Source organism: Manihot esculenta, chromosome 12 (assembly GCF_001659605.2).
Source record: "Manihot esculenta cultivar AM560-2 chromosome 12, M.esculenta_v8, whole genome shotgun sequence".
NCBI lineage: Eukaryota > Viridiplantae > Streptophyta > Magnoliopsida > Malpighiales > Euphorbiaceae > Manihot > Manihot esculenta.
Window position 1 is genome coordinate 33,085,090 of NC_035172.2, and position 27,721 is coordinate 33,112,810.

General features: G+C 35.9%; 2 protein-coding genes across 3 annotated transcripts in view; one reads left to right on the forward strand and one right to left on the reverse strand.

Moving 5' to 3' along the window:
- Positions 1 to 804: 804 nt before the first annotated feature.
- On the reverse strand, positions 805 to 4,806 carry LOC110627639. The gene is made up of 3 exons (XM_021773984.1): positions 4,122 to 4,806; positions 3,450 to 3,917; positions 805 to 1,058 (listed from the first exon to the last, which is right to left on the reverse strand). Exons 1-3 carry the CDS (start codon positions 4,804 to 4,806, stop codon positions 805 to 807), a joined length of 1,407 nt encoding a protein of 468 aa, XP_021629676.1.
- Positions 4,807 to 9,196: 4,390 nt separating this feature from the next.
- Positions 9,197 to 27,721, forward strand: part of LOC110627715 — a 31,965-nt gene continuing 13,440 nt past the window's right edge. Inside the window, exons 1-11 of one of the 2 annotated variants that reach the window (XM_021774065.2) lie at positions 9,197 to 9,388; positions 9,905 to 9,934; positions 11,166 to 11,210; positions 11,415 to 11,459; positions 12,490 to 12,525; positions 13,260 to 13,341; positions 13,428 to 13,567; positions 13,650 to 13,759; positions 13,856 to 13,964; positions 14,069 to 14,148; positions 14,232 to 14,391. In XM_021774065.2, coding sequence (XP_021629757.2) covers positions 9,277 to 9,388; positions 9,905 to 9,934; positions 11,166 to 11,210; positions 11,415 to 11,459; positions 12,490 to 12,525; positions 13,260 to 13,341; positions 13,428 to 13,567; positions 13,650 to 13,759; positions 13,856 to 13,964; positions 14,069 to 14,148; positions 14,232 to 14,324 — 882 coding nt within the window. In that variant the 5' untranslated portion in view covers positions 9,197 to 9,276 and the 3' untranslated portion in view covers positions 14,325 to 14,391. Of the gene's footprint in view, positions 9,389 to 9,904; positions 9,935 to 11,165; positions 11,211 to 11,414; positions 11,460 to 12,489; positions 12,526 to 13,259; positions 13,342 to 13,427; positions 13,568 to 13,649; positions 13,760 to 13,855; positions 13,965 to 14,068; positions 14,149 to 14,231; positions 14,392 to 27,721 lie in introns of those variants that run through there. The other variant, XM_043962268.1, reaches the window with a different exon arrangement.

Sequence of the window (27,721 nt, forward strand, 5' to 3'; positions counted from 1 at the left end):
GAACCTCTCGCACTGCAGCTGGGTCTCCTGAGGAAGAATCCGAGCTGGACGGGGAAGATATGGAGGACCTCGGAACTGAAGGAGACGACCCCGAGCCTGAAGGGGGTGACCTCGGCCCAGGGCTGGAGAATGCGGCTGTTGTTGGCATTGGGGGATCTGAATTGGAGGGTGCCAGATCTCCTTCAGATGCAAATGTAAATAAAGATAGTGTAGGCGATGACATTCTTAGAAATGTAAGTCCCCTAAGGACTATTTTTCCTTCGACCTCATCAGATAAGTAGGTTGTAATAGGTTTTCTTTAATGAAATTTTAATTTCTTTTACTTGGACTACTCTTTCTGTTAAACAGTCTAACTTGTCTAAATTTTAAAGTTTTGACAAGAGAGACTTACGCTGTGCTTAATAAACTTTGTAAGGAATTGACTGCATCATTTTTCATTCCTTTTCCCTCAGCTAATCAAGGCTGAAAATTTTAACCAGGGACTTAGTCTCTGACTTATAAACTTTTCTAATCTCACCAGGCATTCTCATCCGTGAGCTCTTTCTGGGCTAGCTGCACTCGTGAGTTCTGTCTCGTTACTTTATTAATGTGAGCTCGAGCACACAACCTTTGCTGAGTAATAATAAATCAGATCATGTACCTGTCTCGATGATGAGCAGGACTCGTCTTTCTGCCTTTAGTTCTGTCTTGACAGAGACTGGAGCTGAGGTTTTATCTGCTTCGTGTCATTAGATTTTCCTCGAATTGCCCCTTTACTTCCTCAGTATTTATTACATGAATAGTGAGGGAGGAAATCCCTGTACTTTATTTGTACTTGTACGGCTTCCTTTTAGGCGATTTTACTTTGCTTTTCTGGTTGTGAGCTCGGCTGTCTGGTCCTCCTCGAGGTGACCTTTCGTCAGGCGGTGCAACGTAATCTGCGTGCTCCACTGGATCGGGGAGGTCGGCCTTTGTCGTTTTCCTTCTTGTTGGGTTATTTTTGCTAAATGTTTGTTCATGGCAAACTGACTCGAGCTGTGAGCACAGTCCTTTGCCCTCATTTATCCTCCTATATGTTCCTGCATTTATGGGCCTTTTCAAAGAGGGAGCTCGGTTCTCTGTTATTTCCTCTATACTTAGCTTCATTCTACCTGAGTGTTTCACGTTGCGAGTCTATCCGAGCTGGGAGCTCGGTTCTTTGCTCTTTGCTTAGGTTTTTATGCCTATAGTCCGTGACGCTGCTTATTTCGCGAGCTCAGGAGTTCGGAATTTTGCTTTTTTCGCTTTGGTGCCCCGAGCTCGTTTGCGAGGTCGAACTTAACCTTTTTCCGAGCTGCCTACCCTTGAGCGTTTTGTGGGTTCTTTGTTGTTTAGACCTCTCTCTGGGCTAGTTGAGCTGGTTTAGGACTAGCGGTCACTTTTTGAGGTCGGTGCCTCTTATGATTGCCCCAATCTTTTGTGGGAGGTCGGAATTATGTCCTTTTACCTCCCTGGGATCCATGAGGTCTTCTACTTCTCTAAGATCTCTGTATCTCAGTGAGGTCTTCTGGTACCAGGAGATCTTGGGGATCCTGGTCTTCTACCTCCCTGAGATCTCTATATCTCAGTGAGGTCTTCCGTCTATTTGAGATCTCTATATCTCAGTAAGGTCTTCTGCCTCTCTGAGATCTCTATATCTCAGTGAGGTCTTCTATCTCTATGTGATCTCTATATCTCAGTGAGATCTTCTGGTGTCAGGAGATCTTGGGGATCCTGGTCTTCTACCTCCCTGAGATCTCTATATCTCAGTGAGATCTTCTGTGTCAGGAGATCTTGGGGATCCTGGTCTTCTACCTCCCTGAGATCTCTATATCTCAGTGAGGTCTTCTGCCTCTCTGAGATCTCTATATCTCAGTGAGGTCTTCCATCTCTCTGAGATCTCTATATCTCAGTGAGGTCTTCTATCTCTCTGAGATCTCTATATCTCAGTGAGATCTTTTGGTGCCAGGAGATCTTGGGGATCCTGGTCGTCTACCTCCCTGAGATCTCTATATCTCAGTGAGGTCTTCTGCCTCTCTGAGATCTCTATATCTCAGTGAGGTCTTCCATCTCTATGAGATCTCTATATCTCAGTGAGGTCTTCTATCTCTCTGAGATCTCTATATCTCAGTGAGATCTTTTGGTGCCAGGAGATCTTGGGGATCCTGGTCTTCTACCTCCCTGAGATCTCTATATCTCAATGAGGTCTTCTGCCTCTCTGAGATCTCTATATCTTAGTGAGGTCTTCCATCTCTCTGAGATCTCTATATCTCAGTGAGGTCTTCTATCTCTCTGAGATCTCTATATCTCAGTGAGATCTTTTGGTGCTAGGAGATCTTGGGGATCCTGGTCTTCTACCTCCCTGAGATCTCTATATCTCAGTGAGGTCTTCCATCTCTCTGAGATCTCTATATCTCAGTGAGATCTTTTGGTGCTAGGAGGTCTTGGTGATCCTGGCCTTCTACCTTCTCTGGGTTGGGCTCGATGCCTTTCCCACTCACCATGTATCCCAGGAATTTTCCTCCTCTGATGAAGAAGGCACATTTCGCTGGGTTCAATCTTCATTTTGTACTGGTCTAATACTCCGAATACCTCCCTCAAATCTGCTATGTGCTGCTGGAAAGTTAGGCTTTTGAAGATTTTGTTCATCAGTCTTTGGTATGTTGCCCCGGCGTTTTTTAGCCCGAAGGGCATGGCTTTGTAGCAGTATGTCCCATCTTCTGTTATGAACGAGGTTTTTTCTTCATCTAACCTGTCCATTGGGATTTGATGATAGCCAGACATAGCATCCAAAGAAGACATGTAATCGAAACCGGCCGTAGAGTCAACCATTTTATTAATATCAGGGAGGGGATAACAATCTTTAGGACAGGCCTAATTTAGGTCAGTGAAATCTATGCACATCCTATATTTGCCATTGGCTTTTTTGACTAGTACAGGATTAGCTAACCACTGTGGGTACATGACTTCCCTAATAAAGTCTGCCTCTTTTAGCTTCAGTACCTCCTCCTTGGTAGCCTGTTGCTTCTCCCTTCCTACTACCCTCTTCTTCTGCTTTACCGGTCTAGCTTCAGGGAGGACATTCAACTTGTGCGTCATCACTTTTGGGTCAATCCCGGGCATGTCAGAAGGCTTCCAGGCGAAGCTTGATGCGTGACTTCGGATCAGGGCCATGACCTCAATTTTCTGCTCTTTGGTGAGGCCGGCGTTGAGACTGAAGACTTTATCTGTTTCTACTTCTGATAAGGGAAAAATCTCCAGTTCCCCTACCGGTTCTGTCCTGGCCTCTGTTTTCTCGTCTCGGACCTCCAGGACTTCTGAATCCAGCCTCTCCTCTGTTGAGCTCGGCTCTGCTACCATGGCTAGGTACACTGCCCTTGCTTCCTCCTGGCTTCCCCGAACTATTCCCACCCCTGCTTCTGTTGGGAACTTCATCGCCAGGTATCTGATACTGGTGACGGCCTCAAAGTCAAACAGCGCAGGTCTTCCCAGGATCGCGTTGTAGCTTAGAGGAAGTTTGACTACCAGGAACACCGCATAATGAGTGCGAGTCCTCAGTGCCTCTCCTAGGGTGAGAGCCAGCTTCACCTTCCCTTCTACAGGTACTGGGACTCCTCCGACTCCTTTGACCGGTGCCTGATCCTGGACCAACTGTTCTTCAGGGATTCCCATCTGCTGGAAGACCCAGTAGGGTAGCAGGTTGACCTTACTCCCATCATCCACTAGGATTTTCTTCACCTGATAGTTGTGGATGACAGCTTCAATGACAAGGGCATCGTCATGGGGCATTTGAACACCTTGAGCATCCTCCGGAGAGAAAGTGATGGCCACTGGAGAGTGTTCGACGACCTGCATGACCTCGGCGCCACTGCTTTCTCCCTCTCGACTCCTCTTCTTTCCTCTACGACTCATCCGACCTCCTGTGCCCCCCACAATCATGTTAATGGTCCCACTAGACCCATCATTCACTGCTCCCGCTCTCCTCGGTGCTTGGGTTGCCGAATTGGGCTGAGGTCTTTGTCATTCTGGTTTCTTCACGAAGTTCTTCAGGTGCCCTCTTTTTATCAGCCTCTCGATTTCTGTGATCAACTGGAAGCAGTTATTGGTATCATGGCCATGAGTACGATGAAACTGACAGTATTTGTCAGGATTTCGCTGGTCGGCTTCTGTTCTCAGGGGTCTGGGCCACTCTACGAATTCTTTGTCTTGGACGGCCAGGAGTACTTCGGCTCTAGAAGCGTTAAGTGGGGTCGGCTTCTCTGGGACCCACGGAGGGAGTGGCCTTTGTTCTGCGATCCGAGGAGGAAGAGGTCTTTGGTCCCTTCGTTCCAAGGATTGTCTGTAAGGCTCAGGCCTTTTGCCATGTTTCCTCTCATGCTTCTTCGGCCTCCTTTCCTCCGGGGCTTTCTCCTTACCTACCGCCCCCTTGGCGAATCGGCTTGTCACTAAGGCATCATCCTGCCTTATATACTTTTTAGCCCTCTGCATCAGCTCGGCTAGTGAGGTCGGAGGCTTCCTGCTTAGTGAGCCGAAGAACTCAGCAGAGGTCGTTCCCTTCTGCATGGCCTCCACCGCCCTTCCCTCATCGAGCTCGGAAATTTGCAGAGCCTCCGTATTGAAACGAGCGACGTACTCCCTGAGCGATTCGTCTCTTTTCTGCTTGATTGTTTCCAGGTAGCTCGTCTTTCTATCCGCAGGCACCCCGGCAATAAACCGGCTGATGAAGCGAGTGGCCAGATCTCCAAAACTGCTGATACTTCCAGCCTCAAGGTTATTAAACCACGCCCTCGCTGGCCCCGAGAGCGTCATTGGGAATGCCTTGCACATCAAGGCATCTGACAGAATCTGCAGCTCCATGAAAGTCTTGTAGTTGAGGACATGCTCTCGTGGGTTTCCAGCTCCGTCATAAGCCGTCATTGATGGCATCGTAAACTTTTTTGGAACAGTCTCCTGCTGTACCCGCTTCGAGAAAGGTGAAGAAGTGGGCAGGAAGGTTTGGCTCTGATCCTTCTTTCCCAGCTCGGCCAAGAGCTGCTCTCTCAACTTCTGCAGCTTTTGGTCTACATTCTCATCTTCCAGCCTGGGTTTCTTCTCTAGGTGATATTCCTCCTCCTCTGCTTCACTTCTCGTCCACTTGGTTGTCCCGGCGAAATAGTTGTCAGTCTCATCATTCTCTATCATCTCCCTCACCCTCCTTCCATAATTGCATTGTATTCGTGTATCAAATAAATTATTATATATCTAGTACTAGAGTAATGCTCAAATAAAACCTTCACCGATTAGAAACAACAGCTGTTAGAATAGATAAAATAATATATATATATATATATATATATATATATATATATATATATATATATATATATATATATATATATATTATTATTATTATTTTATCTATTCTAATTATTGCAGCACTCATATAAATTTACTATAACAAATTGACTTTTATGGTTGCTGATGTGAGCAGCATTTAATTTATATTGAAAAAAATTCATCCAATTGTATTAATTTAAAAAATTTTATTTAATTTTTTATTTATTTTAATTTAATTTGATTTAATTTTAATTTAAATCAAATTAATTAATAATAATAATAATATATTATTTTTAATAATATAAATAAATTATATTATAATTAAAATTAAAATATTATATTAAAAATTCTAACCGATTAAATTAAATTAAATTAAATTATTTAATTTAAATTAAATTTTATTTAAAATTAATTCAATTTAATTTTTATCAACACTAAAATTTTATTTTTAATTTATTTAATTTAATTTTAAACTAAACTAATTAAATATTTACACATAATTATTGAGGTAGAGTGTAAACAGAAGTACGTCTTTTATTAAAAAAAAAAAATTAAAGGAAGTAATTGTAATTGAACAAAAATGAATAAATAAATCGCACGACAAAAATGTGCAAGAGTTATTAAACCGATAGTCATACTTGCAAAAAGAAGTTGAGATTTATGTTAAGAATTTTTTTTTAGCAAAGGAAATGAGGTATGGGACTCGAATTTAAATTAAAAAAATAAATTATTAAAAAATAATAATATATTATGTAATGCTTTATTTGATTTTAAAAAAAAAAGTCATACTCGTGCTCATTTTTTTGACTTTTTTTTTTTTTGGAGATAGTCATTGTTAATTGTTAATTGTAATTATCATCTGGGGAGCGAATGATTGGGTAAAGGATTAGCTTGGAGATAAGGTGGGGAACGTAGCAGCTAGCACCTAATATTATTATAAATGGTTGGGTCTTTTTCTTTTTTTATGGACCGTTTGGTTCCAACTATCAATTCAAATTTTTTTATAAAAAAAAAAAATTAAATTAAAGCTAAAATGAAATTAAAATTTAAATGAATTGATTTGATTTTAGTGTTTATTTAAATAACATTCAAAAACAAATCTTATTGTATTAACAATAAAAAAATTATTATAAATTAAAGTATAAGATTCCACCGAAAAATTTAGTAAACTACTGTGTTTATAATAATTTATTGTGATTGAACGACACTTATTTTGTCTCTTGGCAGGGGAATCGTCGAGGTGAAAGACGAAGACGAAGACTTTGGCGAGTATCTAACAAACAAAGCACGTGATGATTATTCTATAATTATAATTATAATATCAATGTATTTTTGTAATTATTTTTTATCCAAACAAAAACGTGCCTTATAAAAAATTGATATGTGAGCCGTGAGAGATGTGGGACTCTTACTGATTGCATTGTATTCGTGCACCAAATAAATTAGTATATATCTGGTACTAGAGTAATGCTGATAAAATTCAACTTTAATAAAAAAACAGTGAAATGCTTATATTTTATTTATATTTTTGTGTCCGGTTCTTAGTTATTGTATTTTTCTTTGTTCTATTCATCTAGCATCTCAATAGATAATTATGGATCATTTTTGTATATAAATTTTTTTTTTATGAAAAACTAGTTATTAATTGATGAATTATTGACCAAATAAGTAATAAGAAGATCATTTAATTAATAGTTAATCGTAAATAAAATTATCAATCGTGATTATGGTACGTAATAGAAGATGAGAGTGCAGTACGAGTATCCTTATAGATATCTATAAAGGAGATTATAAAAATCATAAAAGAATTTAGACAATCGGCATAAAAACATTCAAATAAGAGTATTATTGACCAACAGTAATGTAAAATGCACAAGAGTGCGTCAAAAAATATAAACGATGTCAAGTATATGTAAACATTTCTTAAATTTCCGGTGAAATGCAAGCAGCAATCGGTAGATTTTGACCTTTTTTCAATAAGACTAAATATTCTTGATCCATTTTCAAAAACAACTGGGTTAAGAAAATTTGTGATCATAGCGGTTGACTATTTCTATAAGTGGGTCGAGACAGAAGTAGTCTAGTCTATTACTATACAACAAGTCATCTCCTTCGGCAGTAAAAATATTTTCAATTGTTTTTGGAATCCCCAAGATAGGTATTACTGACAATAAAATGTAGCTTGCGAGTTTCAAATTTAAAGATTTTTGTAAGAAATGGGATATTGATCTACAATTTAGCTCAAGAATATCATATTCAAACCAATGGCATAATCGAGGTTACAAACAGAACAATCCTTTAAAATTTGAAGAAAATGCTTGACAAGGCCAAAGACGATTAGCTAGATGAGTTACTTCACATGCTCTAGGCATACAAAACAACTCCAAAAGCAGCCACAAGGAGACTCCGTTCTCACTGGTGTGTGGGGTCAAAAATGGTAATTCCAATAGAGGTCCAAATAAGCATTTTCAGGGCTCAGCATCTCGAGTTCTCAGAGGACCCCAAAAAAATGCAATTTAATTTTGATCAAGCCGAGCTTTTACGAGAGCAAACATCAATTAGAATGGTTGTCTAAATAAATAAAATGTCTCAAATGTTTAATAATCAGGTTAAATTTTGAGTTTTTAATGTATGAAACTTAATTTTTAAAAGGACGGATATAACAGGTAGTAATGCCGAGTCTAAAAAGTTAAATGAAAATAGAGATGACTATTTAGAGTCTCAAAAATTATTCGTTTTGGAGTTTATAAGTTGACCAAATTAGATGATCAGGTCATTCTCTATTTTTGAAATATTTGTAACTTACGCAAATTTTATCGTTAATATTAACGAGATATTTTTTTCATATGTGATGTATTATTTAGTTACGAGAAATGATGGTTTGCCAAAATAAGCAGGAATCAACGATTAAACATTTCTGAATAAGTCACAAGGCGTGTAACCGCTAGGAATAAGTCTGAATGTTAGTCCTGACCATAGTTTATCTCAAAACATTTTATGCTAAAATTACGAGGACAAATAACCATCAGACATTCAACCGGTTGTTAATCCCATTAACAAAATCATTCAAACATTGTATGTCAAAATCACGAGGTGGGTAACCGTTAGATATAAAATTCGAGTGTTAGTCTTGATAATAATTTATCTAAAGTATTTTATGCTAAAATTATGAGGCAAATAAATGCCAGACAACATAGTATTTATATTATTAATAAATATTTTCAAGATATTTAAAACTCATTTATCAATTTAACGATTGATTTATAAAAAAAATTGAGATAGAGTTTTGATTATTGACCGACCACCTATCCTAAAATACTTGGTAAAAAATAAAGATATAAACTAAAAAAATATTTTTTATGAAATATAAAAGAAATATTAAGAAAAGGAGAGATGCCATGAAATAAAAAAAAAACTAACTTATTAAATAAAAGAGAAAAATTATTATTTAATTCAGGTAATTTAATAAAAATAATTAGTTAATCTCCTTTATTTGAAAAATATATTAGTTATTTTTTATTTGAAAAACTATCTAATGTATCCATTTATTTAAATTATTAATAATACCTCAAATTTTATTTAAAACTCAGGTAATTGAGTTTTTGCCGTTCGCAAGATTGAATTAAATAGTTAAATGTAAAGAAAATAAATTATTAATATTTTTAATTTTAAAAATTAAATAATTAATTTTATTAAACTATAACAACTAAATAATATTTAAAAGTATTTTTTAAAATAAAGAGGCAATGGTCAAAATAAATTGATACTATCTAACTTATTTTTAAAATAAAAAAATTAAATAATTAATTTCATGAAATCACAATAATAAAATAATAATATTGACTCTTATTTAAAGTGTAGAGTTGTGGTTGTGGGAAGACGAGAGAGAGAAGGTGAAGTAATCAGGGAGCAAAGAAACTCAAACCAGAAAGCGGAAACATACATCGATTCTGAAAAGTAGCCATGCCGAGTCCGATCTCAGCGACAATCTCCTTCAAGCCCACGACTGCCGGAAATTTAATCCTGTTCGTAGCTATGCTGATGATGTTCTCTACTTCCCTCGCCGGCATATCTGGTACACACTCTCTCTATCTCTCTCTCAAATTTTGGATGTAGTGCATAATCCCACTTCTGTTTCTTAATTTTTGTAAAAAAATACATTATTTTACTTTTTTATTTTAAAAAATATATTTAAAATTTGAAAAATTTATTAATTAATTGTTTTATTAAGCATTTTATTAATCGTTTTAAGTATAATAAAATTTATTAATTAATTTTTTATTAAATTAATGAACAGTATTGAAAGAGAAATTAATTACAGAATCTTTTAAAATCTGATAATATTTTAATATATTTTTAAAATTAAATTATTTACTAATGAGCCTTATATATAATGAAAATGAAAATGAAAATGAAAATTATAAGATGGAAGAAGTAGTATTTATATATTGATTAATTTAGAAACATTAATAACTAGAGAAAATAAATTTGTTTAGATGTAAATAAAATTAATGCTTAGGCTCAGCTAATTAAATCCCTAATTAATATCTTAAGGAAATGTTGTCTAAATTCTTATCCTTTTCCCCTTCAGGCAATTATGGACAAGCTCCGGAAACATCAGGTAGACTGCTTTCTGTCTAATTTCTTCTCTTTTATTTATTTACTTAATATTAAATTTTTGAAAATTCAGTCCATTCGAGTTAATTAATATTTATAAAAATTAAATTAAATTAATTTTAAATAAAAATTAAATAAATCTAATCGATTTAAGTGAATTGAATTTAATTTCATCAATTAAATTTTTTAATAAATTTTATACTCTTACACTTTTTTTTAATATTTTAAAATTTAACTAAAATATTTTAAGTGCAGTTTAATATTTTTATATTATTTAAAATAATATATTATTATTATTAATTAATTGATTCGATTTGATTTTTTTAATTTTTTATTAAAATAAATTAAAATAATTAAAATTTTAAAATTAAAAATTAAATTGAATTAAAATGAATAAAAAAATCAAATTAAATTTCTAAATTAATTTAATTTAATTAATTTTTTTAAATTTAAATCAAATTCTGCTCGCCATATAGTTTTTACTTGATATTCTATTTGTGACCATATTTATTTTTTCAGATTAATCAAATCCGGAGCTTAAATTTGACTTGACTTTATTTTAAAATGTTAAGTTTAAAATTTAATCAAAATTTTAATTTTAAAAATTAACACCTACTGTATAAATACATTTAAAATATTAATTATAAATTATTATTTTATATATTTAACTGTAACTATAAATTAAAAGCAATAATTTAATACTCATTATGTTTGTTTTTACTGTTAATTATAATGCAGTGATTTAATTATATTTTTATAATGAATAAAAAGTATAATTAAAATTATAATTTATTGAATATAAAATTATATTTTTTTTATTAAAGTATATTATTATAATTTATAAATTTTTTTATAATAATTTTAAATTGTTATTTTAATAATATTAATGAAAATACCGTTACTTAAATTATAAAATGTAGTATTGTAAAATGAAATATATTTAAACTTATAGTTAGAAATTTAAAAATAAATTGTTGTATAATATATATTTTTTTATATCAATAAAGTCACTCTTTCAGTATAATTTTTTTTTTTCAATTCGATCAATTTGTTTTGTTGTATACAAAAAAAATTGGTTGCAATTATTATTTTGTGAATTCGTCTTATTGATGTTTAGAAAAAAAAAAAACTCATTTTTATTTATTTATTTATTTTTAATTATATTATCATATCGTACAATTCATCCCATGTGGAATCACTAATAATTTTTAAATGTTGCTCCTCTTGCCTTGCAGCGCCACTGCCGACAACAGTATACACAAACAAAAATAAAAACTCTAGTACGTAGCCTTACTACAATTGGAAAATAACTATTACATTGATATGTTGATCTAGAAAAAAAAAAAAATACCAGCTGATAAATAAAAATAAAAAGGAGTTTTAATATTTATTTTTATATTTGATTTATTATTATTATTTTAATTTGTTACTGATCTTTGTGGAAATTAAATGAAAACTGATCTCCCATCCTCTTTAACTTGCAGTCACCGGAAAGCGAAAAGCCGGACCGGAGCAACAAACAAATGAAGGTATAAGAATTTTTCCCGGGTTATATTAATTTCAATCCACGAGAATTAAGATTTCTCATTTTGTATTTTTATTATATATCAATATAATTTTTTTTTTAAAAAAAGAAAAAGCTTCTATCATTTAAAAAAAATTATTATTTAATTTTTATAATATAAAAAAATTACTAATAGATCTTTATAATTTTCAAAAATATATTAAAATATTATTAATATTTTAAAAAATTTACTAATTTATATTTTTCTATTAATTTAAACTGTTAAATATTTTAATATTTAATTTTTATAATTTTAAAAAATTTATGAATTGATTTTTTAAATTTTAAAATATCTATTAATTAATTATTTTATATTATATTTTAAATTTTTTATAATATTTAACTGTTGAAATTATTAAAAATATTAATTAATAAATTTTTAAAAATATTAGAGATATTTAATATATTTTTCAAAATAAAGATAATAAATTTTTCTATAATATAAAGATTAAATATTAAATGATAATTTTTTTATAAATAATTTAAAATAAAACGTATATTTCTTTTATTCTGACATTTAAGTTTTTTTCTAAATTTTTGTTCTATTATATATTGAAATTTGTACATTTTTCATATTAATATAGTTTTGTAGGTTTTATAGGCATGTCTTAATATTAATAACTTAGACTATTAAAAAATATAATAAAATTAAAAAAAATAAAAATAAAAATTTAGCGACTCTAAATTTTTTTTAAGCGCTAAGAGTCGATAGTATACTGTTTAAATTAAAATAATCGATAAAAGTTGAATTAATTTAAAATTTTAATTTAATTTTATATTTTAAATTTTAATTTATTTTAATTTGTAAAAATTTTGATAATAATAATCAATTTAATTTTACAATTGAAGCAAATTGAATTGCTATTTTTAGATTATTTAATATGAATATATATAAATTATGTTTTTTTTAAAAAAAAAAAATTGTAGTTTTGAGTTTTCACTTTATTAGAAAATGGTATCTAATAAATCTGATTTCTGTACCTTTCACCCTTCAGCCGATAAAAGGCCAAAACTGGAGCCGCAACCCCAAGGTATTCTCTCTTCTTCTCTATTCTCTTACCAAGAAATATTTATATTTACTATGTTTTTGTTAGATAAAGAAAATAGGACAAAATTTATATTTTTTTAATATATTCTCCTTTTATATTATTTCATTATTAAATTATTTTTACAATTAAAAAATTTTATAAATAGATAATATTTTGAAATTATTAATAAATTATTATTTTAAAAAGAAAAGTAACCTATAATTTAACATAAATGAAAAAGACAATATATTATTTTTGTGAGCAGAAGCAGAGTAACAGTTTTTTTTTTTATTCTAGTTTTTTCAAAGAGAAATTACTATTTAAAATTTTTAGAATAATGAATTTCAAATATATTTAAGAAATTATTTATATGTTTAATTTCTTTTCTTATATTGTTTTATTTAGAAAACTATCTTGTTATGTGTAAATATATTTTCATATTAAGTAATTATAAAATATAATTTATCAATAAATTATATATATATGCTATACTGTCACATGTTGCAAAATAAATAATGAAGTGGAGAATGAACGTAACTCTATTTGTCACATTTATAATAAAAATTATTATAATAAATTCAATATATATAATTAAATTAATACAAGAAAGTATAAAATTGAAGTTATTTAAAACTACGATTATTGAGAATTATTTAAATGTTTTTTTAAATGCCTATATATAGATTTCTTAGATAAAAATAATTTACGAATAAATCTTGCTTCGCTGGTGACTCCAGACATTAGTCCTGCAGCTTCTCACCATCATGAAGCCGAATCGATTTGCATCAACTCCGACATAAGCCAGGAAGATCATTACAGGTAAAAAAAAATTCTTAAATTTTTAAAAAATTATTACAAGCAACCATCGGACATCCAACAGTTATATATGTAATTTTATGCATCAGGCCACCCGCTGCAGCTGCTATATCTTTTGCTTCAAGTGAAGCATTTGTGTCTCCGCTAGAAAAATGCTTTCATGCAGACTTCTCTATCTCACCACCAATTTTATCGCCTGCAATTGTTAGATTCCCATTCGATGATGAAGGTTGGAATTTTCTTCTGATTTTGAAATATTTTTCATTCAATCAACAGCTTGTTATTAGTTTAACCATCGTGTCTAATTAAAGGGAAGCTGGTGGAGGTTCTTGACTACAAAAATCATCACGAATTAAAGCTGATAAGATACAAGGATATTGTCCTTGGCAGAGGCCAGCCTGTAATCGCTAATAAACTCAAGGTCATTTCACCACTTCCAATTTGTCTTTAGATTTACGTGTTGTCTTAAAGCGGAAGCTTTTGATTAGCATTCTGCAAATTTGTCAATCTTCTATAGGTGACTTTCCACTATGATCTGTATGATGAACATAATAAGCGAGTTCAAACCAATGCGTTAGACAGATCTCCCGAAGAAGTTCACCTGTGCTGGCATCGATTTGGTCGAGGTTGAATTTTGAATTTTCATCCATATTGAATTCTTATTTATTATTATTTTTTTTAGGTAATTAGCATTGAATTCGTGAAATAAAAAGAAAATAATAAAATGCAGGATTTGAGGAAGGCATTCGAGGCATGCGACCAGGTGGGATAAGAAGAGTTATTGTTCCTCGTGAAGAAGAACCACCTATGGTTAGTAATTTGTTGAGTTCTATTAGTTAATATAATTTAAGTATATGACAAAGAGAGATTAATATGATATTATTGGATTGCAGATTGAAGGATATGGAGTATTTGATGTGGCCTTGCTTAAAGTTGAGATATCATGCAGCTGCCCACAGCCACATGCAGAAATCTTCAATCTTTAGTTGCATATATTGCTGTTAGTGTTTTAACTGTTTTAGCAGTTGATGACTGTACTCAAGTAATGGTTCATACGAAGTAACCATTTCAACTCCTTACTAAATTATTTTACTATAATAAGAAGTAACCATTTCAACTCCTTACTAAATTATTTTTAAAATTAATAAATTTTATATTTATATTACATATTAAATAGAGGTATATCATTGTAGGTAACCCAGAAAATTATCCACGGTCTTGTCCTGTTTTTCTGTCCCCAAACAAACCTTTCATTTCCTTGGCTTTTTCTCTGTAAATCCTTCCCTCTTTCTTCACCATTACTAATCTCAGTGACTCAGCTACTGAGTCTCTAGAGAAATATCCATCAGTGACTCAGCTAAGAATGTCAAGAGAATTAGAGCTTTCTCATGTTGAAGTGCCTCCACAACTGAGCTCCACCCAGAATGAGTTAAGAAACCACCGACTGAGTCATGAGCTAAGATCTTGAGCTGAGGAGCCCAGCTAGTGCACACCACGCCACGTCCTTTGGTTCGGTCATCGAACCCATCTGGTAGTTCCAGAACCTCAGTATCAGCTAAGCCGCGACGCTTTCTTAACGCCCAAAAGAATGCAACCCAGATAACTCTAGCCCTAGAGCAATTTCAGTGAGCTCTTCTTGGCTCGGTTTCGCTTCACTACCAAATGCTACATATAATACGGTGTTCTAAAATGAATTTAGATTTGAAAACATTGAAATTTTACGGTGAAAATTTTTTATTTGTAAAATTTTTTTAGCGCTGCAAGTTTGATATTTAAAAAATAATATTAAATCTTATAGTTATGATTTTATTAAGATTTAAATATATATAACGGCTATTTTTTCTATTATAAATTGAATATATTTTTACAAAGAAAGTCACTCAAATTTTCTATTTTATTTTATTTTATTTTTATACTTTACATTAAATTATAGATTAGAGATATCTAATTTAAAAAATTAAATTTTAGAATGACTTATTTAATTCTGTGAGATTTTAAAATAAATCTATTAAAGATAGTATTCAATACTATTCATGTTTTATTATTCTATTTTATTTTTTAAACAATTTTAAGGATTTATTTTTTCAACACTGAAAAAGAAATACGGTAACTAAGAATAAAAAAATTGAAACAAAGAAAATCATGGCAAGGCGAAACATGAGACAAAGATCCAAATATCAAATATTGAAAGATTGAAGCCATTATAATTATTAAGGGGTGAAATGTAAAAGTGGATATTACTTTTTAAAAATCCTATTAAGGTGAGTTCTTTACTTTGTAAATATATTTTATTTTTATTTTTTATTTTTATAATTTTATTCTTTCCTTTTATGGCTTTAGCTATTTTTAATTTAAAAAGTGTTATTGAAAAAGCGGTCATAATTTATCTGTAAAATTTTCTAATGACTATTCATACAGTTCTATACAACTTGAGTGTAGTAATATTTAGATGAATTTTTTATTAATTACTTTGTAATAATTATCAAAACTCGCTCAGGTTCTCTTTAAGTTATAAATTGAAAAAAAAAATTAATTAATTAATTTCCATTATCTAAATTGATGTTGTATATTGACATAAACATAAAATTTCACTTTATTTTGATTTAAAATGAAAATGCTTGAAATAATAGCAGATAAAATAGATAAATATTATTTGAATATGAGAAGTATCCAACAAGGTTTTATTATTGAAGTGATCGCTAAACATAGTGCAATGTCAAAATTGAAAAGATAAATGATAAGTTTTATATTTTTTTTCTTTTATTTTAATTATTAAGACTAGTATAAAATTGAAAATCAAAATCTTTCTAATTTTGACTGTGCATATTTGCATATGCTAGTTTGTGGAGAAGTTGGAATGAACATACCAAATATTTTTTGGAGAAATTGAATTCTTTATTTGGTTTTACAAGTTTAAAATAATGATTTTGTCTGTATTTTGATGGAAATACTTTTTTTAAGTATATAAATTTTATCACTGAAAAATTTAATAATTCTATTATTTACTTGAATTTATCCATTTATCTTTATTTATTGGTTTCATTTATTAGAAATTTTTTTTTATTTTATTATGTATATCCATATTCTTATTCACACTTTTACGTTATTATTTATATAAAAAAAAAATTAAGTTATTCAACCCATATTATTTTTGAAAAGCAAGTAAAGATGTTAAGTTATTTGATTTTGTTTATTGAATATATTATAAGATAGCAATTTATTAATTAAAAAAATTAATCATTGATTTCAACAGTTCAATACGCAATAATGCAATGCAGGGGACTTTTTAACATTTCATTCTTTAGTCCATTTAATGTTAATCTTTTTCTAATTTAATGCTTGATAAATAATTATATTATATTCTTATAGCACACGTTGAGACACTTTTTAGAAAAATGAAAAAGAACTTAAGAATTTTATTAGGAATAACAACTTTAGTCGTTGAACTTTAAGCAGCACTTAATTTTTTTTTTTGAAAAGTTTAGAATAATAAATTGTTATGAACTACTATTACTTTTACGCATGTTTGGTACCATTAAGAGTAATGCATTAGAAGAAAACAAAATAATAAATTCATAAGACTGATCTAAAATATTTAAAAATATTTTAAAATGTGAAATTTTTTATAAAATTGACCTAAAATATTTAAAAATGTGAGTAAATTTTACTAAAAAAATGTACTTACTATATGGTATAAGAATTGTATTGTTTCTAATAAAAAAAATAGAGTTTACAAAATTATTGAATCTTTATATACTTTGAAACAAGCTCCTAAAAGGAAGATATGTGCTCTTTCTTGTGCACTTCATGTGTTCTTAAGTTTATTATCTCCCTTTTTCTTTTAAGAATGCTACGTTTGGTGGGGATGTATACAACAGAAGGAAATAAATAGTTTCAAATTAAGGAAGGAAATGAAGAGAAAACATAGGAAATTTTTTCATAGGATATTTGAGTTTGGACCTGCCAAAAATTTGCTTGGAAAATAAGGTACAAGCAGCGGTTGAAGTTAAATTCTCATCAAGAGTTTCCATAAGTGCTCCATTCACTTTCCATACAATAAAATAAGTGATATTATGAATTCTCTATTTCTTTTTCTCTCATGCTCTCCTATTCACTTTTCCACTTTCTTTCCTACCTAAAATTGATGTATACGTGGGATATAAAAGAACGAGCAGTGAAGAGCTTTACGTTGGGTCTGTCAAAATTATTTTTTTGAGCTCAAGCTCTCATTTAGAAGACAAGCTCAATGTCAATAAGTTTAAACTTAGCTTGTTTAAAAAATGAGCCAAACTAAGTAGAATGAAGCTAAATTTAAGCTTTTTATCGAGTTGAGCGTCAAGCAATTCCACTCACTTACAGCTCAAGTGAGTTTTAGGTTTAGGGTTATGCAGTTGAAAACTATTTAGTTTTGAAGACTATGTAGCCATAAATAGTTTAATTCATTTACAGTTCCATCTATAGAGTATAAGATGGGAGGGATTGTAGTGATAGGGGTAATCAAGCATAATTTAGCCACATTTTTATCATAATTATTATTGTTTATTTACACATTTTTTTAGTTTAATTTATGGCTTTTATCTTGTTTTTGTAGAAAAGGAAGAAATTGAAGAGTTTGAGAAAAAGTGCAGAAAATGACAGCAAAAGTGATTGGACCAGTGATTTGCCCAGATTTGTCCAAATTACTACCCAAATCAAACTGAAGTAGAAACCTGGAGGCAACAGGCAAAAGCGATTTGCCCACTGATTTGCCCGAAACACTCAAATCACCAGGCAAATCACTTTGACAGCAGAAAATACAGCAGAGGCGGGAAAAGAGCAGAAATTCCAAATTCAAAGGAAAGAAGTCCAAACCCACTTCAAACACTACAAGATCAATCCCAAGAGCCACGCCCCTCATTTAGAGAGTTCCATTCTCAATCAAACATAAAATTCAAAAAGGAATCAAAGACTACAAAGAAGACCAAATCAAATCAAGATTACAAAACCCTAATCAAATTGGATTTGGGACTCTCCATCTATAAAAGGGCAGCATCAAAGGCATCTGAATCATCTCTCAGCCTCAGCAACTCTGCAGAAAAATACAGCAGCCACTCTCCATCTTCTTTTCTTCTTTTCTTTTGTGATTTAGTCCACCATGAGTGGCTAAATTCCATCTTTTCTAGTTGAAGTTGGAAAATTCAGATTTGTGATGAATTGGGAGATTTAAATCTCCATTGTTAAACTTCTATTTATTTTCAATATTTATGCAAATTGATCTTTCTATAATTGTTGCTTTGCTTTTAGAATCAATAAGGGCCCATTGCTTTTAAATTGCTTGAGTAACAATTGTTTGAATAACTTAAGTCCGTAATTGCTTAGATTATTTAAACACACATTTAATCAAGTTGCATAATCTAAACTTGACCACGCGGTTGGCAAGGTTAGAATTAGGTTTCTCTAAGTCTTAATGCAGTCAGCAGTTGTTCGATGCTACAATGCCCCAAGGACGTTCCTTGGCAACTTGTTGATTAGTGTTTGATTAGCGAACGTTTCCTAATCAAACTAGAACTAAGGAGGAATTTGGATTGTGAGAAGCGTCTTCCACATCCTAAACTAATTTATTGAAATAAATAGGAGTATCTATAAGATCAATGATCAATTCTAAACAAACTGAAATACATCCATACTTCAACTAGAATCCTTCTCCCATTGAAATTCTTATCTTTTTAAACTATTGCTTTCTCTTGCTATTTAGTATTAATTCATTATCATCAAATCAAAACCCCCCATCTTTTTATTTATTTGTTATTTACTTGTCCAAAGTCATTATTAGGAAAATCCGTAGTGTCAAGTCCCTGTGGTTCGACCCTATTGCCACTATCTGCAAGTTATTTGTTGATTGTTTAATAGGTTTATTTTTGACGGCTTCGACAACCGCTATCAAAAATTGGCGTCGTTGCCGGGGACTTGATCTAACTAACGTATTTTCCTTTTATGATCAGGGCTGATCGTAAAGAAGCTCTTCTTTACGATTCTGAAATTGAACGCACTACCAAGACCTTACAAGCATGGCTACGGTAAGTATGTCTTTTCTCTCTTCTCAAATTTCTGAACTAACTTCTCTTGTGGATAGTTATGTCATAGGTCGAGCTCAACACTTTCAGCCACCAAGACCATGTAGGATCTGTGGATATGTGGGACACCCAACTGATCAATGTCCCACACTTTATCAATATGACCAGCAAGTACATGCCTTTGGAGGATTCAATAGCCAGCCAAGACATGATCCCTATCTTGATACCTACAATCCATGTCGGAGGGACCACCCGAATTATGACTATGCAAGGGCTAACTACTACCAAAACTATCAAGCCCAAGCAACACCTCAAAACTCCACTATGAAACTTGAAGAGATGGTAAGGAAGTTGGAAATTTCTGGGAAAATTCTCCAACAGCAAGTGGATCAAGCGGTTGACCATTGGAATACACACATATTAAGAAAAGAGGAAGAGCTTCAAGATCTATGGGACGATGACGAAGGTTCTCAAGAAACAGACCGAGCTGTTGAATCTGCTGCACAAATCACCACTGCACTTGAAACTGAACCAGCTGCTGCACAACACACTTTTGCTGAAGAAAATTCTGCAGCACCTACTGTCAAACGTCCAGAATTTGTTGCTGTCCAAGCTGCTGAAAATAGAGACAGCAATTGCTGTCCACCTTCTGCATCCCCTGCCGATGTCCAAACAGCACCTGCTGTCCAGCAAGTCACTGCCGAAGCTGCTGCTGCTCAAAGATCACCTGCAAAATTTTTTGCACCAGCAGAATTTTCTGCACCTGCAGAATTTTCTGCACCAGCAGAATTTTCTGCACCTGCAGAATTTTCTGCACCAGCAGAATTTTCTGCACCTGCAGATTTTGTTGCTGCACCTGCTGCAGAATTTTCTGCACCAGCAAATTCACCTACTGCCACGCCGGCCACTGCTGAAATTACACCAGAAACCAAGTTCCAGATTACTGCAGAAAATCCAGCAATGGCAGAACCCCCTGTTGCAAGTGAAGAAGCTAAAATTCAAGCTGAAAATCTGCATGTCCAAACTACTGCAAATAGAGACAGCAGTTGCTGTCCACCTTCTGAAAATTCCACAATTGCACCAGCAATTGCTGAACCTGCTGTCCAAAAATCAGCAAGTGCTGAATCTGCCACCATTGCACCCCTTGTTGCTGTCCAAACACCAGCAACCTCAAATATTGACACAACTGAACCAGAAGTTGTTCCACTTGCTGAACCAGCAACATACACCACTGAAACAGCTCTTGAACAGCCAGCAAAGAAATAAGTGAGCCAAATGGCCACTTCAATGAGCAAATACGAGTCTCAAGGGAAGCTACCCTCCCAAACTGAAATAAATCCAAGGCAAAATGTTAGTGCCATCACATTGAGGAGTGGAAAAGAGTTGCAAGACAATAGGGTTGAAAAATTGCAAAAACAGGCCATGGAAGAAATTCTGCCAGAAAGTGATCAGGGCAGTGATTTGCCCAATTCACTCATAAAAACTGACCCGATCGCTGGGCAAACTAAGCTGTCCAGCAGTGATTTGCCCAGATCACCAAATAATCTGCTCAAATCACAGACCAGATCACTGGAGCAGACAGACTTGACAGAGAGTGATTTGCCCAGATCACCAGATAATCTGCCCAAATCACTGGGCAAATCAGACAGCAAGCAGACAGAAAACCAGCAGACAGAGAAAGCACCAGATCTGAAACCCTTGCCTAGCCACCTCAAATATGCCTACTTGGGAGCTGAAAATACACTTCCAGTAATTATTTCCAACCAGCTCAGCCAAGAAGAAGATGAAAAGCTCCTTGATGTGTTGAGGAAGCACAAGAAAGCAATTGGATGGACCTTGGAGGACATAAAAGGCACCTCAAGACCATTCGGTGGAGGCCCAAGACATGATGCAGCACATGGAAAGCATGTTGCAGCTGCTGGTTCACCATTTTCTGCCCCACCACCATGACAGACAGTGATTTGACCAGTGATTTGGATGGACCTTGGAGGACATAAAAGGCACCTCAAGACCATTCGGTGGAGGCCCAAGACATGATGCAGCACATGGAAAGCATGTTGCAGCTGCTGGTTCACCATTTTCTGCCCCACCACCATGACAGACAGTGATTTGACCAGTGATTTGTCCAAATCACTGGCCAAATCACCCCCAGGCCAGGAAGTCCCTTTCCCTTTCCTTCTTAAATTTTTTATATATATGTTTACACATTGAGGACAATGTTTGCAGTAGGTGTGGGGGTACTTGTAAGACCCCGCTCGTTCTGACATCGGAATTCCTACTGTCCAGTGGAATCTCGGGTGTCGGATCCTCTTTGGGGGGTAGAGCAAGGGTAAAGGAAAGGTTTTCTAAAATGTTTTTAAGTGTTTTATGGTTTTAGATGAAAAAGAGTTGGGTTTTTGAAGAGAAAAGACCAAGGAGGAGTTTGCCAGGTTCGGCCGCCGAAAGTGAAGTTCGGCCGCCGAACATGTGAAGGCTTCGGGAGCGCCTTTGGCCTCCGAAAGTCTTGTGGGAGCAAGCCAAGGTTCGGCCGCCGAAAGTGAGGTTCGGCCGCCGAACTTGCATGAGTTTAGGGGGCACGTTAGGCTGCCGAAGGTCTTTAACCAGGCCACCTATAAAGGGCCCTCAGATCGGAAATGGGCGAGTTTTCTCCCCATTCTCGAGCTCAGGTGAGTTTATGCCTTCCTTTGGTCGTTTTCGTGTTTTCTCTACCCATCTCTCAAGTTTTTCATGATTTCTACCTTTGTGTTTGAAGATTTAAAGCTTAAAGGGAGTTTTGGGAGCTTGGAGCTTTTGGAGCTTGGATTCTCCACACCTCCGAGTTAGTGATCACGCAACCCTCGATCTTCAAGAGGTAAGTGTAGATCCTTGCTTCCCTAGTGTTTTCATGAAGTTTAATGATGTTTTGATGGTTGTGTTTGGGTAGAAATGCATGTTTAAGGTTTATGTGGGTTTTATGCCCAATGTATGTTATGTGATGTTGTATTGAGGAGTTTAAGTTAGTTTCTTTGCTCCTTTATGCTTGTGGGAGTGAGTATGCATGCTTGGGAGAGAGTATGTGAGGATTTGGGGTGTTTTGAGTTTGGTTTTTGGCTTGGCAGAATCGGACCTGTCGTCCAGAGGGGACCAGGTTCGGCCGCCGAAAGGAGTTTCGGCTGCCGAACCTGCATGGGAGGCAGTCTTTAGGCTGCCGAATGTGCCCCCGAAGGAGGGACTTTCGGATCTGTCCAAGGGTTTCGGCCGCCGAACCTGCCGCCGAACCTGCCCGAGTTTCGTCTCTGGAAGGGACTTTCGGCCGCCGAAGGTGCCGCCGAAAGTGCCCTGTCCAGCCGTTTCTTGGGTGTTTTCCATGCATGTTTAAGTGATGTTTAGAGGGGTTTTAGGGGGTATGCTTATGAGTTGTTAGAATGTGTTTGGCACCTCATTCGAGTCCACCTGTGTAGGATCGGACCCGAGGGACCGAGGAGGCCAGTAGTGCTAGCTGTTGCCGAGTCAGTCAGCGTCGGCCAGAGGTGAGTAGAACTAAACTTAATGTTTTATTTTAAGAAATTCTAATGCCTAAAGCATGAGCATGCATCATGATTATGTATAGTAGGTTGATTGCACTAGTTCACGAATATGTTGCATTGCATTATTTCATGTGTGATGCATGTGCATTTATGTTGTATTATGGATGTTGATAGTCCCTTAGCTGCGAGATGGCATGATATGTACTGATATGAGATGAGCTGAGCGACCAGGTATGGCCCTTGGCCCAGTTGGTCATGGCATGTTCTGCTATGTTGTAGACTGTAGATGACAGGTTCATCCATGATATATGTTGCTTGAGGGGTCATGTGTTTATCACATGGACCATATGATATGATGCCATGCTATGTGTTGTGAGTTCATGAGTTTGTCATGGACCACATGATGTGATGTGATGCTTATGAATGCTTGTATGCTTGTATAGTTTAGTTGTGGACATGATGATATATGGACATGATAGATGGACTTGATGTATGGTCCTTATGTATATAAAGAATATGAAAGAATAGAAAGAGTAATGTTATAAAGAGATAGAGCCAAGTTAAGTATAGTATATGCTTGAGATGTATAGAATGGTGCTTTGCCTAGTGTTGGTAAATCCCTTGGTTTTGCATGATCTTAAGAAAATGTTTTAAGAATGTTTTCAAGTTATATGAGATTTGAATGGCCGTGAGGGAAGAAAGGGTTTCAAATCCCTTGACCCAAAGCGGATACATTTTAAAGAAAGCTTGATGCCCCTTTTGGTAGGTGGTTCTATGTTTTCATGCATAGGTCAAGCTAAGGAAAGGAAAACAAGTTTAAAGGTTTTTATGAGACTAAAGCCTAAGTTTTATGAAAAAGTTTGATCATGCACGGGATTATACCTAAAGTTTCAGGATGTTTAGCAGGCTTGCTACGGGTTCCGGCGGCCTTAAGCCGATCCGAATCCTAGCGCCGAGCAGGTCGGGCCGTTACTAGAGGTGTACCGGTTTCCGGGCTGTTACAGTTGGTATCAGAGCCTTGGGCCTCGAGAGTACGGTGTGTTGCACATCGGAAAGAGGTTGGCTTAGAGGTCATAGAAGGGCAAGCACATTAAGAAAGATTAAGAGTAAGAGCATGTCCACTAGGATAGGATGTCGAGTCCTGTCTTGCTATGATGATGTGATATGCCATGATTTCATGCATGTGCATAAATGCTATGATGTATGATATGTTATGTATGCTATGTATGTATGATGTAGGTTCATGTGTTTCCACGTGGACCGTATGATGCTGATGTTGTTTGCATACTTGTGTGTGTGCTTCAGAGGAGTCAGGATGTGGGGTGCTCGTCGATCTGTGGTATCGACAGGAGTTCCGTCAGAGAGGGAAGGTATGGACACCTTTCCCCCTACCCTGCCGAGAGCGCAGTCGTGGGGAGTCAGTAGATGGAGGACATCAAGAGACCCTAGGAGGTCTTTTGATGCAAGCAGAGAAGGTATGGATCTAAGGAGGATGTCAGCTAGTATGAGAGAAGTAGAGTCGGATGTTCAGAGAAGGGATATCAGTTTGGGAATCAGAGTGCTAGAGGAAGGCATGGGAGATTCTCAGGAGGATGCTCAGACCCAGGATTCTAGAATCTCGGGTTCAGGAGGGATTGATCCCTCCACTCTGAGTACAGCTGCCACGAGAGGTAAGAAATGGAAGAGAGGTCTCAGGAAGTCACGGAAGAAGTTTTGGCAGAATTTGAAGGCCAGTCTGGGTTTTGGTGGTTCGAGCTCTGGTTCGGGTGCAACTCGTTGCAGGAGGTGTGGTAAGACACACCAGGGAGTTTGTCTGGCAGGGACGACAACCTGTTTCAGGTGTAGACAGGAGGGGCACATGGCACGTGAGTGCCCTAATGCGCTCCGGTCAGCTCAGACCCAGCAAGCAGCTTCAGATAGAGCGGTTCAGCCAGTAGCTCCAGCCCTGTTTCAGGCTAGTGGTCGAGGCAGAGGGAGAGGGGCAGCCTCTTCTTCAGCAGGTTCCCTTAGAGGAGGTCCGTCAGCTCAGGCTCGGATCCTTGTTCAGGCTCAGCAGGAGGCAGGCACATCAAACACGGTGGTGTCAGGTACGCCCACTTTTGATGTTCTGATGTGCATGTTTTTGTGAACCCTGGAGTTTCTCTTTCTTTAGTTGCTCTAGGAGCCGTCGAAAGGGTGAGTTGATAGCTTCTGGGCTAGAGTGTTCTCTTTGGGTCTGTGGACTCACGTGTGATCCATCTGTGGTAGAGTCAGTCTGCCGGTTCAGTTCTGTGTCAGTTGAGGGTAGATGCCTTCCACCCGACTTTGAGGTCCGAGACTTGATTGTCTGGACGTCAGTTTAGGGTTGGATGGATTTCTACTTATGGTGCTACCTTGGTCTGTAGAGACTAGGTGGTCAGGTGCAGAGGACAGGATGGGTCAGAGGTAGTCTTCTGAGGGAACACAGTAGGGATGCCTAGAGGTTTGATGTCAACCTATCAGGTATCGTAGAGTGCATAGGAGGGATTGTCAGAGGGTTCTAGCTCTTGTTTGAGAGTTTAGCAGTCAGGTTGGGAACCAGCCTCAGTGCCAGTTGTAGAGAGAAAGTCTTAGATGTTTTCCCAGGCGAGTTGTCAGGTTTACCATCCATCAGGGAGTTAGAGTTTGGTATAGGAGTGGTGTCTGGACGCAGAACCATTTCTATCCTTCCCTATAGGATGGCACCTGTAGTTGAGAGTTGTCAGAATAGAGGTGAGGCTTGGTAGATAAGGGTTTTATCCGACCTAGTACCTCACTCTGGAGTGTTCCAGTGTGGTTGTGGGAAAAGAAGGATGGATCCCTGAGACTTTGTAACGACTGTAAGCAGTTAAACAAGGTCACTACCAAGAGCAGGTATTCCCATGCAGAATGGATGATCTATTGGGACAGCTAGTAGGAGCTGTTTGTTTTTCCAAGATAGGTCTGAAATCCGGGCACTACCTGTGAGAGTTAGAGTTAGTGTGGGTTAGTAGTGAGAAGAAGCCAGTTGGTAAAGATGAGAAGAGAAGAGAAGGATCAGAGTAGCGCAGCGGAAGCCAGTGGAGTTCAGGAGTAGGTTGGGTACTGCTAAGGTGTTTCTTTTGGAGACCCGGGAGTTTTACTCCAGTAGTGCCTGTGTCTCTCTTTCAGGAGAGAGATTTTTAGGTTTTGCTTGCTGTTTTGCTTGCTTGTTCATGTATGATTGATGCCATGTTTTTATGTATGTATGTTTGTGGAACATTCGGGGACGAATGTTCTGTAAGGGGGGAAGAATGTAAGACCCCGCTCGTTCTGACATCGGAATTCCTACTGTCCAGTGGAATCTCGGGTGTCGGATCCTCTTTGGGGGGGTAGAGCAAGGGTAAAGGAAAGGTTTTCTAAAATGTTTTTAAGTGTTTTATGGTTTTAGATGAAAAAGAGTTGGGTTTTTGAAGAGAAAAGACCAAGGAGGAGTTTGCCAGGTTCGGCCGCCGAAAGTGAAGTTCGGCCGCCGAACATGTGAAGGCTTCGGGAGCGCCTTTGGCCTCCGAAAGTCTTGTGGGAGCAAGCCAAGGTTCGGCCGCCGAAAGTGAGGTTCGGCCGCCGAACTTGCATGAGTTTAGGGGGCACGTTAGGCTGCCGAAGGTCTTTAACCAGGCCACCTATAAAGGGCCCTCAGATCGGAAATGGGCGAGTTTTCTCCCCATTCTCGAGCTCAGGTGAGTTTATGCCTTCCTTTGGTCGTTTTCGTGTTTTCTCTACCCATCTCTCAAGTTTTTCATGATTTCTACCTTTGTGTTTGAAGATTTAAAGCTTAAAGGGAGTTTTGGGAGCTTGGAGCTTTTGGAGCTTGGATTCTCCACACCTCCGAGTTAGTGATCACGCAACCCTCGATCTTCAAGAGGTAAGTGTAGATCCTTGCTTCCCTAGTGTTTTCATGAAGTTTAATGATGTTTTGATGGTTGTGTTTGGGTAGAAATGCATGTTTAAGGTTTATGTGGGTTTTATGCCCAATGTATGTTATGTGATGTTGTATTGAGGAGTTTAAGTTAGTTTCTTTGCTCCTTTATGCTTGTGGGAGTGAGTATGCATGCTTGGGAGAGAGTATGTGAGGATTTGGGGTGTTTTGAGTTTGGTTTTTGGCTTGGCAGAATCGGACCTGTCGTCCAGAGGGGACCAGGTTCGGCCGCCGAAAGGAGTTTCGGCTGCCGAACCTGCATGGGAGGCAGTCTTTAGGCTGCCGAATGTGCCCCCGAAGGAGGGACTTTCGGATCTGTCCAAGGGTTTCGGCCGCCGAACCTGCCGCCGAACCTGCCCGAGTTTCGTCTCTGGAAGGGACTTTCGGCCGCCGAAGGTGCCGCCGAAAGTGCCCTGTCCAGCCGTTTCTTGGGTGTTTTCCATGCATGTTTAAGTGATGTTTAGAGGGGTTTTAGGGGGTATGCTTATGAGTTGTTAGAATGTGTTTGGCACCTCATTCGAGTCCACCTGTGTAGGATCGGACCCGAGGGACCGAGGAGGCCAGTAGTGCTAGCTGTTGCCGAGTCAGTCAGCGTCGGCCAGAGGTGAGTAGAACTAAACTTAATGTTTTATTTTAAGAAATTCTAATGCCTAAAGCATGAGCATGCATCATGATTATGTATAGTAGGTTGATTGCACTAGTTCACGAATATGTTGCATTGCATTATTTCATGTTGATGCTGAGGTAGGTTTGGACCAAGGCGACTCCAATAGCCCATATCTGTCATTGAGTCTTGTCTATGTCCTTTGAGAGCCGGACGAGTACCTGTAGGAAAGTCCATGTGAGCTCTCTGTGGACCAGACACCATGTCATGTATGTTACAGGCCTTT

Bases quoted from the DNA above. Each gene is read 5' to 3' on its own strand.
- LOC110627639 (XM_021773984.1), bottom strand. From the start codon at position 4,806: ATGACGCTCTCGGGGCCAGCGAGGGCGTGGTTTAATAACCTTGAGGCT. The intron at 3,918-4,121 runs GTACTCATGGCC...TGGGGGGCACAG, and splicing joins CAAATACTGTCAGTTTCATC to GAGGTCGGATGAGTCGTAGA. The intron at 1,059-3,449 runs GTATCAGATACC...CCATAAATGCAG, and splicing joins TGACTTTGAGGCCGTCACCA to GAACATATAGGAGGATAAAT.